Source organism: Helicoverpa zea, chromosome 5 (genome assembly GCF_022581195.2).
Source record: "Helicoverpa zea isolate HzStark_Cry1AcR chromosome 5, ilHelZeax1.1, whole genome shotgun sequence".
NCBI lineage: Eukaryota > Metazoa > Arthropoda > Insecta > Lepidoptera > Noctuidae > Helicoverpa > Helicoverpa zea.
The window spans coordinates 11,688,939-11,707,710 of NC_061456.1; the positions used below are offsets into that span (position 1 = coordinate 11,688,939).

The window sequence follows — 18,772 nt, forward strand, 5'->3', positions numbered from 1 at the left end:
GACAGAAAAGGATAAAAACGTTTATTTCAAAGTAAAAATAGCGGAATGCCACATACGCTTCAATCGTAATCGAGTCGGGATTGGATCTCAGTCGAATCGAGTCGAACATGAATCGTATCTCGTTTGAGTAAAATTAGGAGAATCGGTCCCCTGTGGGCTATAACCAACAAATCATGCCAACAAATTGGAAACGGAGAACAACTGGTTTCCTCAGTAGGACTTATACCGAAACTAGTTTTCTGCTTCGCCAAAAACCCCAAGAAACAGCTGCCCTGTGTAGCCAGGTAGGACGATGGATGGCTAAGTATACCTAATCTCCCTGCGTGCACCCCATTATACAGCGTTGATATCAAATAGTTTCAAAAAACGATGATGCGGGTTTTAACCGACTTAAAAAAGGTGTGTGCCATTATCTCACGTTTGGCTAACCCGATTCTGATGCGGTTTTCCGTGTAATATTTTTCAAACTCAGGAAAAGGGTTTAACCGTCAAATCCGTAGCGGACCCCAATCGGGGTCTGAACATCAATGTCACCGTAAGCTCGGTTTAGACCCCAATTGGGGTCTGCGAATCAGTCATACACTTTCCTAATTATTTACGCTCATATTTATTTTCTTTCCAATCAAACCACATTTGTGAGTACTAAATAAAATAACTAAATAAATTTAAATTATTATTACGCATTCAAACCTTTCATATTTAGCATCCCGTTAGAAATATACCTTTTTAAAATCCAATCGTAATTACCGGGAATTCTGATCGAACTCGCCATGTTTGTTTACATTAGTTGTTTTTTTAAATTTGAAGACGCATAGACAAGATGGCGACGGTGATAGAAGTTTTGCATCGAATGATCCGATTCGTTAAAATAAAGAATCGATTTAATAATTTTATATTATTTGATATTATAATATTACTAAATTGCACTTTTGTATACTTACCATAATCTGAAAATAAATTAGGAAAAGTAAAATGACTTAATTTATTTTGAAAAAAATGCTAGAAAATCAGTGATAGAAAATACGTTGTAGCCGGAATAAAAAAAATCTTCGGTTTTTAGGGTTTCTGAAGACGGCAAATGAAGACTTATTCTTCGGGTGTTTTATGTGCAGGATTCCTGTAGATCTGCCAAACTTAATGGCGATTCGTTACTTCCAACTTTTTAACTGAGCGGCAAAGCTATTTGACGAGAGCCGTAGTTAGGTGTAGTTATCGCAAAATTTTATGACGATTTTATTGTTTGAAGGGGCAAATAGTTCGCTGTTCATCGAAAGCTGGTCCAAGATGGAAAGATGGCCGCCGCCGACTTATTTTTAACCGACTTCCCAAAAAGCGGAGGTTCTCAATTCGACCGTTTTTTTTTGTATGTTTGTTACGCGATTACTCAGCCATTTATTTATCGATTTTGATGATTCTTTTTTTGTTTGATAGCGTGTACTTCCGAGGTGGTCCCATTATCATTAGGTCAGGATCTGATGATGGAACCTTGAGAAATCGAGGGCGACTTTCGAAAGTTGCAGAAATACATAGGTTGAAATCTTATCACTCAGGTGTTTGCCTGGTAGCACTATTCAACAGTGAAGGCTTTGAGCTGACCTGATGATGGAGACCAGTGAAGGTCGAGGGAACTCGACAACTGAATATTTAAACTTTCTCGTGTTTGTGCTTATATTATTCGTATTTACGAGGCCTCTGCAACAGTGAAGGAGATGGAGACGAGAGAAGTACGGTTGTCGAGTTCCCTCGACCTTCTCTGGTCTCCATCATCAGGTCAGCTCCAAACCTTTACTGTCTCATAGTGTTATCAGATATACATCTGAGTGTCAAGTTATAACCTTATCTATGCTTACAATTTTCGAGAGCTGCCCTCGATTTCTCAAGGTTTCCATCATCAGATCCTGGACCTAATAACAAATATGGGGAATATACCCTTTCGACCAAAAACAAACATCCAAATTGAGAACCACCTCCTTTTTGGGATTCGGTTAAAAATATTTGGTGACTTTAAAATCAATCAATTATTATGTCTCTAACCGACCACGGGACTACAGAGTCCCGGATTTTTGGAAGGCGAACGTGGGGCCGAAGCCAACACGCTGAAGCTCTTTTGAGACAACTTTAATGAAATGGTGACACAAAACCGACGATTATCCCTGTATACACTATAGAAATGTACCCAAGGACAATGCCCGGTTCTGTGCTAAACTATTGCTAACTATGGATGAAAACTACTTGGGCTATTGTGATGGGATGCTAGTGGACTAGGAATGGGGAAACTACGGGAACTATGGCACCTGCCGATAACAATGTAATAAATAAACGTAAAAATGGCAGGTGGAGACTCGCCAACTCACTTACTGGGCCCCCGGGAATCAGTCGCTAAATCGCAACAAGAGGGCAACAGGTACATGAGCGGCTGAAGGGTGAGGATACCTCGGCGGACTTTAAACGCAGATCACGCGCTCCCTGTGGGTCCAGCATCACCGGCCCACTCGCCACTTACCACGAGGCACCTACCCTCCGAGCGGGCTGCTAACCCTACTCTAGCGACTCCACTCTGACCGGCCGGTGAAGGCAAGCCAAGAGGCGGGAGACCTCTCCCCCGTCATGCTTCACTCCGGCAAGCCGGAGATGGGGGACAGTATACTCTCCCTGGAGCACTCGGATATATAGCCCCGCGGGGTCGCTACTCCCCGTCATCCGCCTCAGATGCCCTGCGGGGCAAATCAATCAATTATTATTATTGTTTCTCATCATCAAATAAGTACATACCTTTGGTAGTTACAAATTGCATTATATTTCAGAACACCCGCATACCCTCCGCCGAAACAAAAATGTTAGAATTGTTGAGAAATAATATAAGAATAAATTAAAATTCCGTAATAGGTAATAAAAATTCAGTTAAAGTTAAAAAATTATTACGAATGACGCAACACCAAAATAAATAATACATATAAAAATTTAATGCTAAAAACTTAAATATCTTTTTTCTTAACAACAAAAACAAATTGAACCTATAATTTAAAATTAATAAATAAAATTGAAATAAGTTGCTATTAAAAAATAGGTATATATAAAATTGGTATTCGATTATTTATAATAAATTTCCGATTTAGGTATCGAATGCACACCGCCGATTGAAAAAAAAAAATACTCCATTCCAAACTCTACTTGTCTGTGACTTGACTGATCTTGTAAATTGTTCATTTTTATTGTGTATTTTACGTGCTGATTTTTTAGTTATTGAACATAAATAAGTGCACGAAATGTATTGCAACGGATTGAAAATGTTATAAATATGACGTTTGTGTTGTGTTTGAGAAAGTGATGCGATTACTTATTGGTAAGTTTTCACCAAATTTGAAATGCCTAACTTTTCGATAGACTTAAAAACACCGTAATTATTATCTTTTTCTGAATTAACTGACCCCATTTGACCTTTGCACGTTGTTGTCAAATAAGTGAGCTCTAAAGTTATAGTTAAAATACTTCTGATCAGGCATTACGGACTTAGAATTCATGTGTTGAAAGTTAGTACAAATTTTTGACTTCCATGTCGCGATTCAAAATATCCCGCCGAATCAACGGTAAAGTCATATGTCAAAATCTTGTCGAGCAGAGGGGTTAAGTATTATTATTGAAGACGGACGAGTTTTTTTAAGTTTTATACTTTCTGCCGATTATTAATTTACCGTAATATGCATAAAACGGATCGCAGAAAAGCAGTGACGTTTTGACGTTTGACATGCCAAGTTGTAGTCAGTTGTCAAAAATGTCAGCCAACAAGGAGAATAATCTTGTTCAGGCTTATGTAGAATTAAATAAATTCTGCCAAAGCGGTGACTATGATAGAGCGTTAAAAGCTACGGGAAAAGGTAAGGAGTGAATACACGGAATATTTTCCCAAAATATGCGACAGTTCATTAATAAATGACTAATAGAGATAACCACACTTTCGAATGCTACTTTCTTACTTATCATTCGATTTGCTGTATATTTCTTATCAATTCTATTAAAATCGTCTTAATACAAGCTGTAATATTCATCCTCTAGTCAGATACAACGGTACTTACAATATATTGTTTATAAACAGCACATAATAATACCCACCCATTATATAGTTCCTTATCATGTTAAAAAGTTACTTAATATTCATTAGGTAACTACATATTTTACTAACTTTCACGTAATGTAATGTTTATTCTTGTAGCTTGGGCTTCAATATCCAACAGCCAACTGTTTTTTTTTTTTTTTTTTTGCCATAGTAACAGGTGATCTGCAAACAGGTTTGATGACATTGATTACAACTTATTGCAATATGCCATATGTTTATGTTATCTTCATGTTTTCTAAATGGGCTTCTAGGCGTCAGCCTATTGACTATCATTCAACTAAAAAAATGCATACAAAATTAAAGAAATCACACATATTTATGGTTCAAACACATTTGTCAGAATGTTCTCAGCAATATATTATCTCTCTTTATCAGCAATATATTATGTACTTACTAGAAAAGTTATACTACAAAGACAATACAATATCCTTCTTAATTTGATGACTACATCTTAATTCACCAATCCTACCGTTTCAGTCCTTCAAATAGCTCCAAACGAGCAGAAGGCATTTCACTGCAAGATCGTATGCCTGATTCAACTGCACAACTTTAAAGAAGCCTTAGCAGTTCTCTGCAACACCAAGAATGCTGCGCTAGCGTCCGATCTGCACTTTGAGAAGGCGTACGCTCAGTACCGTCTCAACTGCCCCAAGGATGCGTTGCAAACTGTCGATAATGCTCCTGAGCTGACACCAGCTTTGAAAGAATTAAGGCATGTAACTTTATATTTAAAATGCAACTGTAGAATTCACTCACATACTCATCTTATCACTTGATCTTGGGCTACTACACATATTCCTATTGTCAGAGATAATTTTATCTAAATTGGTTTGTTAATGTTTTACTGTAAATGCCTATGTGTTGCTTCCTCATGCACAGACAGCTCAATAGACTAGATAAGACTTGGCAATACTACAGATTACACATTAGAATAATAAAAAGGCTTTATCTGTGTCTGGAAAATAGTTTCTTCAGGAAGCAAGTTAATCTGTTGACAAAAGTTAGTATAGCATAGTTGTAAATCAGTAATTAAAATTAAGGTGATTATTGTTTTCATAAAATTAATTAAAATGACACTATTTATCTTCCAGGGCTCAAATCTTATACCGCCTAGAACACTACCAAGACTGCTACAACTTGTACCGAGACATTGTGAAGAATACCACCGATGAATATGAAGATGAGAGGAAGGCCAACATGTCTGCCGTTGTGGCTAATCTTGGTGCACTTAACCCTGTAAGTTTCAAATCAAATCATTTATTTTGCAAACATGGGTGGTAAGTACAATAAAATAGGTTTCCATATTTTGCCATTGTTAAGTTTACTTAACAAATTAATTATATTTGTAACTACTATTGATTTTTGGGAAAAGATGATGAAACATATTTGAAGCCTTCAGGGCAATAATAAAATTATCAATCTTGCATTGTCTGTCTTATTTCACACTTAATTTGGATGTACATTAAATTCATGTCCTGAAAATTACACAAATAATCTGTGTGAGTAAAAATAATTTTGAGAAATATATTCTCCCAGCTATTATACTTCTTTCTTATATTGTTTGTCCTACCCCTCTTTAACTACCCAAAAAGGGGGTTTGTCTGTGGCTCTATATTTCTTAAATAGATTATTGTTTTTTTTCGTTTATAGCTTGTTTTCCAGAAAAGTTTCTTACATATACCTTTTAAATTTCAGTCATCAGATCTACCTCAATTTGACGAGAACACGTACGAGCTAGCTTACAATGCAGGCAGTACATTAGCCATGCGCGGCAAGTACAACGAAGCTCTCCCAGTGCTGAAGAGAGCGGAGTCTTCCTGCAGTGAGAGTGTGCTGGAGGACGGTGGCACTGAGGAGGAGGCGAAGGAGGAAGCTGCTATTATCAGGTACATATGAGTGAATACTCTCATTTGTAATCAAGAGGGCGAATAGAAGCATTTTTAGATATGATGTAGCTAATAACACAAACTGTTAAACTGCGCCTAAAGACATACTCAATTGTCATGTGCAGCGGATTGCAAATGGTAATAGAAGTGTTTTTCGATTTCTAACTAGAATCTGGTTATAGTTGCTGTTTATAGTAACATTTTTCTTTACTTTTTCGACGAATAGTCTCAAAAATTATAATTGTCGTGTGTTTTACACAGTTTCTTATTTATTTTTTTATTTACAGGGTCCAACAAGCATACTGCCTTCAACAAATGGGCAAAGAGAAGGAAGCAGCAACAATCTACCAGAACGTGCTGAAGGACAAGCCCAGCGATCAGGCGCTCGTCGCTATTGCTAGCAACAATATTGTTGTTATTAACAGGTGATTGTTATATACTAGCATACCTCCTGCAGCAGCTAGGCAAGGAGGAGGAGGCGGCGACCGGATTAATTTCAGTAATTCTATTGTCTAGTTTAAAAAATACTCCACAAAAATGGAAAACATGAAGCATTTTTAAAATAATAAATTAAAAATAAACTTCAAATCTTAAGTTACTAGGCCAAGTGATACACGATTTTAGCTACATTATTTAGTTTGACGACGACATTAGACAAGTAGCGGGAACAACATGGGGTAGAGTGGCCATGGAAAGGCCAGAATGGAGAAGATTCGAGGAGGCTTTTTGCCATCTGGCAAACGGACACGCAAAAGTGGAACAAAAAAACAATATACGAAAAATAAGAAATACCTAATGGTCTAATATACCTATATACTTATATACTATAAATAATTAAGTTTGTAATGTTATTTAATCCTCTGTATTAGTTCACACTAAAACAATAATTTATCAAACGCTACATTCCAGAGACACGAACGTGTTTGAATCCCGCAAGCGCATGAAGGCAGCCACGGCAGACGGGCTGGAACACAAGCTGAACTCCCGCCAACGTGCCGCCATCACCTGCAACCAGGCTATACTCGCTATTTATTCTAACCAGGTGAGTGAGAATGTGTTGTGTGGTATTTTTACTATGTTGGGGTGGTACTGGGAACCAAAGCTGTATTTTACATAGAGCTATTGCCGATACTACATGGCAAAACTGGTTGTCAAACTTTCTAGTTTCTGACTATCCTTAACAACTGCCAAAACTTTCTTTAATCCAGTTATCCAGGTAGCCCAATATCCTATAGAGGACTGGTTGTCAGATTTCTGCTGATTATAAGTAATGACTGCCAAAGTTGTTCAAATCACAGCCGGAACCAACTTTTAGCGTTCCAAGACCAAATCGAACATGTTAAAATCAGCTTGTATTGGTTTGTATACTAACAGACGAAAGTTGTCCCATTGCTAGACTGCTGCCTCCCCACGCGCTGGGGAATTCAACCCTTTTCCCTGGGGGCTTGCATAATATACATTGATAATAACATACTTTTACCTTGTTTTCCAGCCCGATTTCTGCAAGCAATGCTGCGTGAAACTAGTCCGGGAATTCGGCAAGGAACGTCGAGCTGCCTTAGTCGAAGCTTCCAGTCTAATGAAGGATGGCAAGAGGAATCAAGCCGTCAGCTTGCTGCTCAAGCAAGGCGGAGACCTGACATTAGCAGCCGCACAAGTGTTGCTGGCTCAGGTGAGGACATTGTACTCGTATGAGTACAGTAAATATTATGTACTGTGCCCATATGAGGACAGGTAAGAAAAGTATAGATAATAAAAATGGCGTTCAAGGTCGACTTCGACCACGGCGGCTGTTCTCATATAAGGAGATCAGCCAGCTGCGCAGGACATATTATAGTGCACGAGCATTTGCGCAGACACAGGTGCACTCCCTATTCCTTCACTCTCATAGCCTGATGGGACGACAATCCGACACGAACGGGGATAAAAAAAATGATTTTATAGGTAACATTATTAACAAACATAAAACTTTAAAATTGAGTTAAAATCTATATTATTTTTTCTTTTATTACATTACAGGGTGACAGAAAAGGCGCAGTGAAACTTCTAGAAGAAAGCGAGTATAAGTATCGTCCGGGAGTGATCGGAGTTCTGTGCACGTTGCTGTGTGCCGACAACGAGTATGAGAAGGCCTCACAACTGTTTACCGATGTTTATAAGCATTATGATAATGATGAGGTTTGTTTTTTTTTCCATATTTTTATATTACTTACGCAAAATGTTGTTTATTTAACGACTATAGGAATTCAAAGTCTTAGTAAAGTATTAGTAGTACTAAAACTTCGATAACTTTGTTGGGAATAGTACAGCTATTATTAGCTCGTATAAGCTAAGTATGACAATAGTGGGAATGTACCGAATTAAACTAACACAATAAATAAAGTAAATAAGTTCGCGTTCGGTACGGCGGACGATGACTTAGTTGTTATACCGGTCGTTCGTTCATCAGCGCCTCGACGTACTTATGTTTTCAACATGTGTGAAAACATTGTCTCAAATAAAACTAACCCTTACTCTAAGTTTCATAACCAAAACACAAATTTACTCTACCCCCCAGCGTTTCGCGTCCCTAATAAGCGTCTGGCGAGCAGCAGCCTCAGTCCACGCCCGCGCCAACGCGCCGCACGCGGCCGCGCGCGCGCACGAGGCCGTGGCGCGCGCCGCGCCCGCCGGCCACAGGAGCCTCGCGCGCCTCGTCAAGGCGCTGGCGCAGCACGACCCGCCCAGGGCTAAGCAGCTGGCTGCTAATCTGCCGCCCTTGCATGAGTTAGAGGTTGGTGTTAATGTTTTAATGTTTAGGCTAAGGTAGATTTTTTTTGAAGGAAAGAGTAACAAAAACATTCGCTTTTCATTACCCACTTTATGTTTTTCTGTATAAGAAAAGGTGTAAAAACAGCAAGATACAACACTTATACATCAATCAATAATACAAGCTATCCCTCAAAATATGAAGTAAAACAAATAATTGCAATAACAAAATAATTTCCCACATTTATCACTTCTACTTGACTTTGATTTATCTTTCTTTATTTGATTCTTCTATTTCAGTTCAACGATATACTTTTTTCAATTACATATAAACTGGGGCACGATTACGCTAATTTTATTTAAGCGACATGCGATACACATCCAACTGAAATCCAATCACGACTCAATTACGATTGAAGCATATATGGCATTACGCTATTTTTTCTCGTTCGTATCGTTTTTATCCTTTTGTGCTAAAACAGTATAATCCATTAGGATCATTTTGTCTACAAATGAATAACGATTGCAATATGATTGTAGAACAGACTACCCTATAGATAGACCAACCAAATGGCAAACCAATCGCACACCAATCAAATGTCATTAGAATTCCATTGAGCTTATTTTGGTAGCAGAATGCCCGATATAAAGTTAAAACTTATTATTGCGATTAGATTGCTATCCAATTGTCACATTATTACATTAGCAGAATCGGGCCCCTGATTTATCTACTATATCCACTTGATGAATAAAAATCACTACAATAAATGGTTTCTGTTTCAGACCAAGATCGACATAGACGCCTTAGAATCTTCTAAATGGATGATGGGAGCTAAAGTTGTCAAGAAAACTGTACAGAGCAAACAAGAACAATCACCTGGGTAAATATTACCATTATATACCTTCCGTTAGCTTTGAAAAACTTGCTTTCTGAGGGAACTACTTCCCACACCCGAATCAAAAGCCAATATGATATTTTGATGTATAAATTATTTTAAATTCAAAATTACTATTATTTATTCAAAATTATTATTATCAAAAATTAGTTGTTTGCACGTGAAGAAGTAACAAACATACTCACATCTTTTCGCCTTTATAATATTTATGTAAAGTACGATTAAATAACTACTACTACCTACTCGAAAAGTTTTCAATTTCAATATTTTTTTTAGAACACCCGGTTCAGAACTCCTCGGTAAGAAGAAACAGAAGCGCAAGCGCAAGACCAAGCTTCCCCCCAATGCCGACCTCTCCAAGACGCCGGACCCAGAAAGGTAAGAACTATTTAGTCAGGCTGCGACAGCCAGAATATTAATGCAGCCAATCAATGACTAGTCTAGATCCTTTCGTCGACCGATATAGACGTGGAAGAACCTATTACCCCGGAAATACGTCTGGCTGCTGCAACTAGTCCGCGGACACTGACGGCAGCCCAGCCCTGACTGCCGGGTAATCAGGCGCGTTGAGTTGGCTGCCGTTAAGATACGATTTCATAAAATAATTAGTACAAAATACTTATAAATATTGCTAAATCGTAATGTTATGTTATTCCACAGATGGTTGCCGAAGTACGAGCGTACTGCGTACCGCAAGCGTCGCGGCGTGAGGCGTGACGTCATCAAGGGCAGCCAGGGCATGTCCACCACTGCCACTGATCAGTAGTACGTATACAAGTTTAAAAATATTGCTTAAACTATTAGAGGAGTGCTAGAAATATATCTCAGAATCTTTGATTCAATAATCATATAATTGTTTCTGTAAAGGTGCGTACGGATTGCGCGTACCCTGGTACGCGTACTCAGTTTACGCGTATCCGGAACGCCTAGTCCATACCTGCAGCTACGCGTTCACTCTTGGGGTACGCGTACCGCGCGAGCCACCGTCAGTCGGTTTTTGGTCGCGCGTCAAAGAGGACGCACGCGGCCGGCTACGCTATATTTGGACGGCAAAATGAATAAACACGCGTGTTCTTGTCGGAGTCATGGCGAATGACTGGGGCTCGCGGAGCGCTCTAGATCGATTGACCTCGCGTACAGGTTCGCGGCGCACTATGGGACCAAACAGTATTTTCCGTCTCAAAAATGGTTGAGACAAAGGTCGCGTAACTGAAACTGTTTTGATTGTTTTACATTCACTAATAATAGAACTTTCCGAAAGCAAAGGAAAAAAAAATAAAAAAAATGTTATACTTGGAAAAAATTACGTTCAAACTGAATACTGTGAAAATTTCATATTAACTAGACTACTCGTTATAGAAGTTCAACTTAAGATACATTATATGTCCTTCAAGGAAATATATTAGTATTATACATTTTTGGATTGCTAAAGATCTCTTGTTTACGATTCCGTTATGATTTTTTGACATATATTTTTGTCTGTTTTTTTATTAAATTTTTAAACGTCATAAGGAAATTTTACGTCTTTCTAATTTTCAAGTGGAGGTTTTGTTGTTATCGGTGGCTGCCGGTGTTGAGTTAATGACATTTTAAGATACCTTACTTATTCAGTGTTACAGGGAAATAAAAAAAACCTGCGTCATTACTGCGCCATTTCGAGCTGGAAGCCGAAATATCAACTAAGACATTTTTTCTCATGATATTTTTTTTTTGCGGTGAACCTCTTAACCACAGGTATGATAAAAATCATGTAGCATAGTTTCTTATCTTTTGTGGTAATTACAATCAGTATTGGTGTGAGAACTATTCCTATCAATTTTCTCATTGGTTTTGCACTATACTAGGGTCCTATAAATACTCGAGTTTTCAGCATGTTCATCAATGTGTCCGGATATTTTCTTTGTGTGACTAACTGCAAAATAATAAAATTAAAAATGAGTAAATTCGTTTGTTTTCGACGCGATATATGTGCTCAGATAATAAGCGGAAAAAGTACTTCAGATATTGAAAAATATTTGTTGGACAATTTCCATTTATCAACAACAGATGTGAAAACGGTTATGCAAAGTATCCAAAAAAATTTGATTACGACTTGTAACCAAAAATGGGCGAAAGCTCAAAGAAAACAAGATCGCTTCGAAAGCCAAAACACAAATTGGTTAGATGGTGAGTTTAAAGTTCCATTAAATTCGTGCAGTACTTCAACATCTGAAAATTCTGACTTGAATACATCTGGTGAACCTGGTAGACCAACAAAACCGTATGACGCATGTTCGGAGAGTACGAAAAAACGTAAAAACATGGAATTACTCCAGGAGTACGGAATGGGGCATGTTCATTACGCTTACGTACAAGGCCTGCGGTCAATGGGTGAAAATAATGAAGCTTCGATTGTGAGTATTATAAGGAATACAGAAAAGGAGGAGAAAAAAGTCATTCTTCAAAATATTTTACGAAGTTCAGATAGTGTACCTTCTTATACTAAAGAAGAAGCATTATGTATATATATTGAGACTGATCTATCCAAAGCTCAATATTCCTACTTGAGGCTTAGACTTGTTGAGAAGAACCTTTTTTCTGTATTGCCATCATACCAAATATTGGCTGAAGCAAAAAAAGACTGCTATCCTCTTGCGTCAAGCATATCCGTCACGAATATCAGTGCCAAAGTGAACCTTCAAGATCTCTTAGACCACACTGCCTGTCGTATTTTAAAGATAAACACGGTTTCTAAAAATTGCACCCGGCTGAAACTATACAGCAAATGGGGTTGTGACGGATCTTCAGGACAAAGTGAATATAAACAAGTTTTACCTGAAGAGAATGAACAAATATCGGATGCTAATATGTTTATAGTTTCACTTGTACCATTGAGACTATATAGTGGATGAAGAAAGTAAAGAAGTCATATGGCAAAATCCAACTTGTTCTTCAGTAAGATATTGCAGACCCATTTCTTTGGAATTAGCAAAAGAGACTCCTGAAAAAACTACCACTGTTGTAAGTGATCTTGAAGCAAAAATTAATGAATTAACTCCAACTCGAACGCCCGCAGCAATAGAAGGTAATATTATAGAAGTAAAACATGAGCTGTTTATGACGATGATCGATGGGAAAGTTTCTCAAGTGTTAACGCAGACTCCATCTAGTTCTTCGTGTACTGTTTGTGGAGCAACTCCTAGACAGATGAACGATTTAACAAAAGTAACTGCGAGAATTGAGAATGAAGACGCGTTTAAATATGGACTGTCTACCTTACATGCGTGGATAAGATGTATGGAAATGATTCTGCATATTTCTTATAATCTAGGTTTTCAAAAGTGGTCTGCAACGACTCCAGAGAACAAGAAGATCAAAGAAGAAAAAAAGAAGTACGTGCAAACTCGTTTCCGGGAATTGCTTGGTTTACACATTGATAAACCTCGTCAAGGTTCTGGAAATAGCAATGACGGTAATACGGCAAGGAGATTTTTCCAAAACTATCAATGTTCTGCAGAAATTACTGGTATCGATGAAGAGTTGATCAAGAGATTATATATCATTCTGCAAACCATGTCATCGGGATTTTCTGTAAACGCAGTTAAGTTTGGTGACTATGCGCTGAGGACTGCACAGTTATACGTGAGTAAATATAACTGGTACTATATGCCATCTTCAGTCCACAAAATTCTTATACATGGTGCCAAAATAATAGAACATTTTGCAGTTTTACCAATAGGCCAATTATCGGAAGATGCTCAAGAAGCTCGTAATAAAGACTAAGAAATATCGGTTAAATCACGCTAGAAAGTGTTCCAGGTCAGCCACAATGGAAGACGTTCTGCACATATTGTTGTATACTTCTGACCCCTATATATCCAGCTTAAATAGAACCAGTACTATGATACCAAAAGAACTACTTAACGAAGCTAAAGAGCTTTTAATATTGGCAAGTGATGAGTAGATTCATGTTTTTTTTTTAGTTTAAAATTATGTCATATTTTTTTATTAACTAATTAATAATTTTATTGTAATGCAAGTAAGCAAATAATTCATTTAAGCGTTTAAGTTAATTTTTGTATGGAAAATTTTAAAAATTTATATTTGATTATTTTTTTTCGTAATAAATCTATTGTTTAAAGTTGTAATGTTTTATTTATCCAATAGCATAACTATTCAGGCATACGTATACAAAATTTCAATGCAAAATATCTAGAAACTAAAAAGTTACAGATTTTTGAGATGAAACGCACAGGTTCGTCCCATAGTGCGGCGGTCCGTACAGGAGCTGTACGCGTATCCAATGTACGCGTGGACAGTGTTTCCCAACTACGCGTAGCACAGGAACGCGCTATCCGTACGCACCTTAAGAATAATAGCATGTGTTTAAAAATTTCGCCACTCCGGAGACATATTGAATTAGATATTTTGTTTCTACCTACACAGCCTAGTAACGATTTTACCTTTAATATTTTTGACTACTCTAAAGTCTAAACAATTAAAAAATACATAGTCTTAAAAAGAAAGCGAAACCGGTTCAAAATGCCAATATAATTTCTCAAATGAATGGACAGATACAAGATTTTTGAATAACGAATTCTATTTCTTCTTTAACTTCTTTTCCCCTGGCTTCGCTTACATAATAACCATTTAATAATCTTTTCTTATACATGATATTAATGAGGTACAATTTTTTTTTCCAGCGACATGAGCAAACAGCAGCCTACACCCACAGCAACGGCGGCCACCGCCGCCAAGAGCCCGCGCGTCGACAAGCAAACCGACAGCGCGTGGTCGCGCAAACAACAACAGAAGAAGAAGGGCAAGGGACGCAAGTGGTAGAAATATACACTTTTGTACATCTGAGAATAGTTTCTTATTTAATAGAACCCTAAATTCCTTGAAAAAGTAAGAGATTTTTATTTTAGAACTACTAGAAATGTACAGAGCCGATAACTAATCGATAACTAATCCATGGCAAAGATAAGACACGCGTTTAAGACCTAAAAAGCAGTAACCTTCTTACCGCTATGTATAACTGTAAAGGCCTGCTTGCAGAGCCAATATATGTATGTATGTATTAACTTCCTACTATAATGTCTGAATCAGGCACAGAGAATGTGAAACCATGTACTCTGGACCATAAGTTTTCTTGTCTTGATTCAAATGATTAATTAGGTACATTCCCTTTATCTAGTACCTACCTTAGTGGAAAGCCCATTTCCAGTAAGGAATGCCTTTCTTATTGCAATACATTAGAGATATGCATAAATAAGCTATCCTAACAAAATGTCAACTGTTTATCAACCCGATAAATAAAACAACAATCCTTATTATACCAAAAAATATTTATTCTAGAATATTAAACCTATTTTAATCCTTATCTCTTATTATTCTTCCTTTTAGATTTGCCGGGTCTTTGATTCTTCTTACTGTTGACCTTAAAGGATTTCGTTTTGAAATTATTAGGCTTTTTCTGTGAGGCGCCGTTGAAACCATCGAAATTGTTTGAAGATTCCCTCGTGTTCAATTTGGAGCCTTTCTTTTTGCCGCCAAAACCGAATTTCTTGTCTTTCATAGCCCGTCGTTTATTGACCTTGTTCTGTGGTCCTTTGCCATCTTTTCCTTTATTATTGCCTTTGCTACCTTTGTTGTTGTCGTCTAAGAAGCCTAAGTCGGAAGACTTGCCTTTGCGCACACGTTTTAGTTGTTCTAACATTTCCTTTTTCTCTGCTGCTTGTTTTAGTCTGGCGTCGGTCTGAAAGAATAATTTAGTAAACAAAAAAATAATTAAAATCATTTATTCAAACTTGGCTGCAAGACAGCACTTTTTGAACATCTGCAATTTACATAAGACAGTCCCCAAAACGCCCACCCTTCATCACTACCAGTTTGGTGTTAAGAAAAATATGTACAATAAATCTGATGCACACCACAAGTATCTAATGTAAATAAATAGTAGCAAAAGGCAAAAACTGAATTAACATAATATATCATAGATGAATAGAAAATTAAATTAACCCCAGGCTGGGATTTTAAATTGCTATTGAACTTTTTGCTTCAACAACTTGAAAGGGTCTAAAATATCTCCATTTTAATATATTGTAGTTCCTTTTTCAATAGTTACAAATACATAATTAATTTCTTTACCTGAACTCTCTTAGCAATCTTCTTCTGATCTCTGAGCTGTCTAACTTTCTCTGTGCGAGCCTGTGCTGCCTGTTTGGCCATCAAGTTCTTGCGAACTTTCTGCATGTGATCATCAGACTTGGCCATCTCTGCGAAGTAGTCATCAGGTCTGAAAAATAGAAAAAGAATAAAATAAATAAATGGAAAGCATAAGACATATTGGAGTTTGCATTGATGTGTAAGACTTTGTTTCATCCATCTTTCCTAAGAAGAACTTCTTTAAGTAATCTTATGATGCAGACAAGATCTGCTTAGCCTTTTCAAAACTATGTTGAGGTTGGTTTCTGATTAAATCAGTTGGGACCACTGCTTTACATGGATGGAAGAATGATTAGTGTACAACCATATACCAAGTTTTAACCCCTTGAATGCCTCCGCATACAAGAGACAGACAGACTTTTCAAATATTCTGTGAACACAAGATAATTAATTGGGAAACATCATGTTATATGAGACTGAATTAATTTTACTATAGTTCATAATTTTATAGAATACCTTCTAGTAGGAATTCCAAGTTCTTTCAGCTTCTTGATGCCTTCAACTACAGCAGCTTGTGCTTGTCTATGTAAGAGGTTCTCACGTTTGAACTCATTCAGTACCGGATCTTGTGTTGGGTCATAAACCTCCTTTCCTTTGCTGTTCTCTTTTAAATTCCTGTAAGGTTTCCAAAGGTACTTGTTAGGTTATTCAAAGTCAGAATAAGAACATTATAAAACTGTTAGTGCTTTCAACTATGGATAAGTCATCACATCCCTACTTAGTCTTCGTTTTTATGAGTAAGAGTAATTTCAGCATTACAGGCAATGTTAAATTTCCATTATGTTTATTAATAATATAGTCCTAAAGAATATTGACTGGATTTACTGCAGTTCCTCTATGAAATCAATACACATTTAATTAAATAAAAAGACCACAACAGTTACACCATGTGCAATGTTATGAAATAGTTTATTTATTTTGAAATAAAAAAGAGTTATACATACTTTCGTCTCTGCGCTGTCTCCTGCATCTGCATCGCTACGTCAGGTGCCATCGGCGCCACAGCCGTCACCAGATCTAGCGACTCTACCCATGGTAGTTTCAATTGAAACTCTTTCAACTTCACTTTCAAGTCTGCCACGTTATTTACATACTTCTTCTCAATTCTCTCGATTTCCTCATTCAAACCAGGCTTTAGCAAGCCTTTGGCAAACGCTTCTTGTAACTAAAATACATAAATCAAGAGAAATATAGTTAAGAAACGATCAGGTGGAAAAGCAAACACAAACTTAGATATAACGTTAAATACTTACTTCTTCATCAGAATCAACTTCAGAGTCTGTATCATTTAATACAAAGTCACTCATTGTTCAATATTATTAATTGTATGAATAGAAAAAAATTATTTATAATTACTCCACAACAACATAACCTCTACTCGAAAACGTGTACTTGACAGCAAGGGATTATGCCTGTTTTGTGGTAAGTAGCTTTTAAGCTTTTTGCACTAATTTTAGTAAAAATAAAGTAAATTTCTACAGGCTTGAACTAAATAAAAACACAAAATATTTTAGACGACAGAAAATATATTATTTAATAAAATATATTTCTTTAGTATATAATTAATTTAGCCATAAAGGGCTGCATATATTATCTGTGGTATAGTTCAATAAAATAAAGATTTCTGCAAATCGGAACAAATTGATTTCAAAATCTCTCGGGACATTTGGATAAGTATGTGACTAAGTTCTTTTCTTTTTTTATCCCATTTGTATTTTCAGTTTTTGGAATTGTTGATAAGAAATACTTAAATTGCGTAATGATTTTGAATAGATCGTCTAGGTAGCCCCTTTGAAACTACGGTGGTAGAGTGTCGTAAAGAAATACATGAAAATTAGCGAACTCTAACAGGAAGATGTCCTGGATAGAGGGAAGTGAAAGAAGAAGTTACGGAAAGTGGAACCCGTCATAAGACGGGTTAAAAGTTAAGAAGAAGAGGTCTAGATGGCCCCTTTGAAAAATCATCGAATGACCCTTTACGTGATGAAATCGTGAAAATGGAAGGGAGCTTCAGACTTTACTAACTAAAACCCATCTCTATTCTTTCTTGAGCTCTCTTTGTACCACGGCCGCGATAAAGCTTTCTTACTATCTCGTAGTCCTTCTTTTCAGGTGGCCCCTCAGGTCACGAAGATATTTACAGTCTCTTGCGGAGACTGTAAATATCAAGTTTTGGTACTAAAAAAAAAAAAACAAAAGTTCATGCTAGAGACAGAAAACGCAAGATTTTGGAGCGAACGCGACATTATTGTTATGTTTGAGGACAAACAAAAATTACTCAAAATGTAGCCCATACGTATTTGTAGTTGAGAAACTTTTGATTGTTGGCAAATGCAAAAACAGAGGGATATGGCTACTGCAGGTACGAGCGGAGCGAGCGCGATTTTTTCTATGCTTTAGGACTCACGACGTAAACATGATAATGACCTGCGGCTCCAGCGGGCCTTTCGTATAATTTTTGTTGTTAAACGTTGCTCAAGTAAGCTCATGCGACTGTTATTTAGTAACGGGCTCCTCTAGTTCATAATAAATTTTTGAATTTAAATCTATGAAAGTTAAAAAACTAAAAGATGGCCAAGATCGTAAAATTAACATTACAAACTACTAAACATAGACATTTGTCTATTTTAGACGGTTGTTTATTTTAGAACGCATTCATACGCAGAAAAAACTCTCATTTGTGTCTATTCCTACTTTGGAATAAAAAAACATTTAAAAAATGTCTATTAACTCTATCCATAAACTATTAGTAACTAAACTGAACACCTTTTTATATAGAAATTTAAGTATTTACACATTATAACACATTATTCTGGTATTATAAATTCACACTCATGTTTTTACTTTATTTTGTGAATTTACAGTAATTTCTTTGGCCCCATAAACCTAAAGAAAATTATATTCACTCATTTGACCGGAAG

General features: G+C 36.8%; 2 protein-coding genes across 2 annotated transcripts; one reads left to right on the forward strand and one right to left on the reverse strand.

The window, feature by feature from the left end:
• The first annotated feature begins 3,745 nt into the window (after positions 1 to 3,745).
• LOC124630366 (signal recognition particle subunit SRP72) lies at positions 3,746 to 14,489 on the forward strand. Its single transcript, XM_047164243.1, has 13 exons — positions 3,746 to 3,875; positions 4,592 to 4,826; positions 5,206 to 5,350; positions 5,810 to 6,000; positions 6,288 to 6,425; positions 6,910 to 7,042; positions 7,493 to 7,672; positions 8,020 to 8,178; positions 8,558 to 8,773; positions 9,532 to 9,629; positions 9,921 to 10,022; positions 10,305 to 10,409; positions 14,327 to 14,489. Exons 1-13 carry the CDS (start codon positions 3,746 to 3,748, stop codon positions 14,463 to 14,465), a joined length of 1,971 nt encoding a protein of 656 aa, XP_047020199.1. The 3' UTR covers positions 14,466 to 14,489.
• A 464-nt stretch (positions 14,490 to 14,953) lies between these two features.
• Positions 14,954 to 17,264, reverse strand: LOC124630367 (probable rRNA-processing protein EBP2 homolog). Its single transcript, XM_047164245.1, has 5 exons — positions 17,105 to 17,264; positions 16,796 to 17,016; positions 16,308 to 16,466; positions 15,774 to 15,921; positions 14,954 to 15,381 (listed from the first exon to the last, which is right to left on the reverse strand). Exons 1-5 carry the CDS (start codon positions 17,156 to 17,158, stop codon positions 15,004 to 15,006), a joined length of 960 nt encoding a protein of 319 aa, XP_047020201.1. The 5' UTR covers positions 17,159 to 17,264; the 3' UTR covers positions 14,954 to 15,003.
• Between the last annotated feature and the right edge of the window lie 1,508 nt (positions 17,265 to 18,772).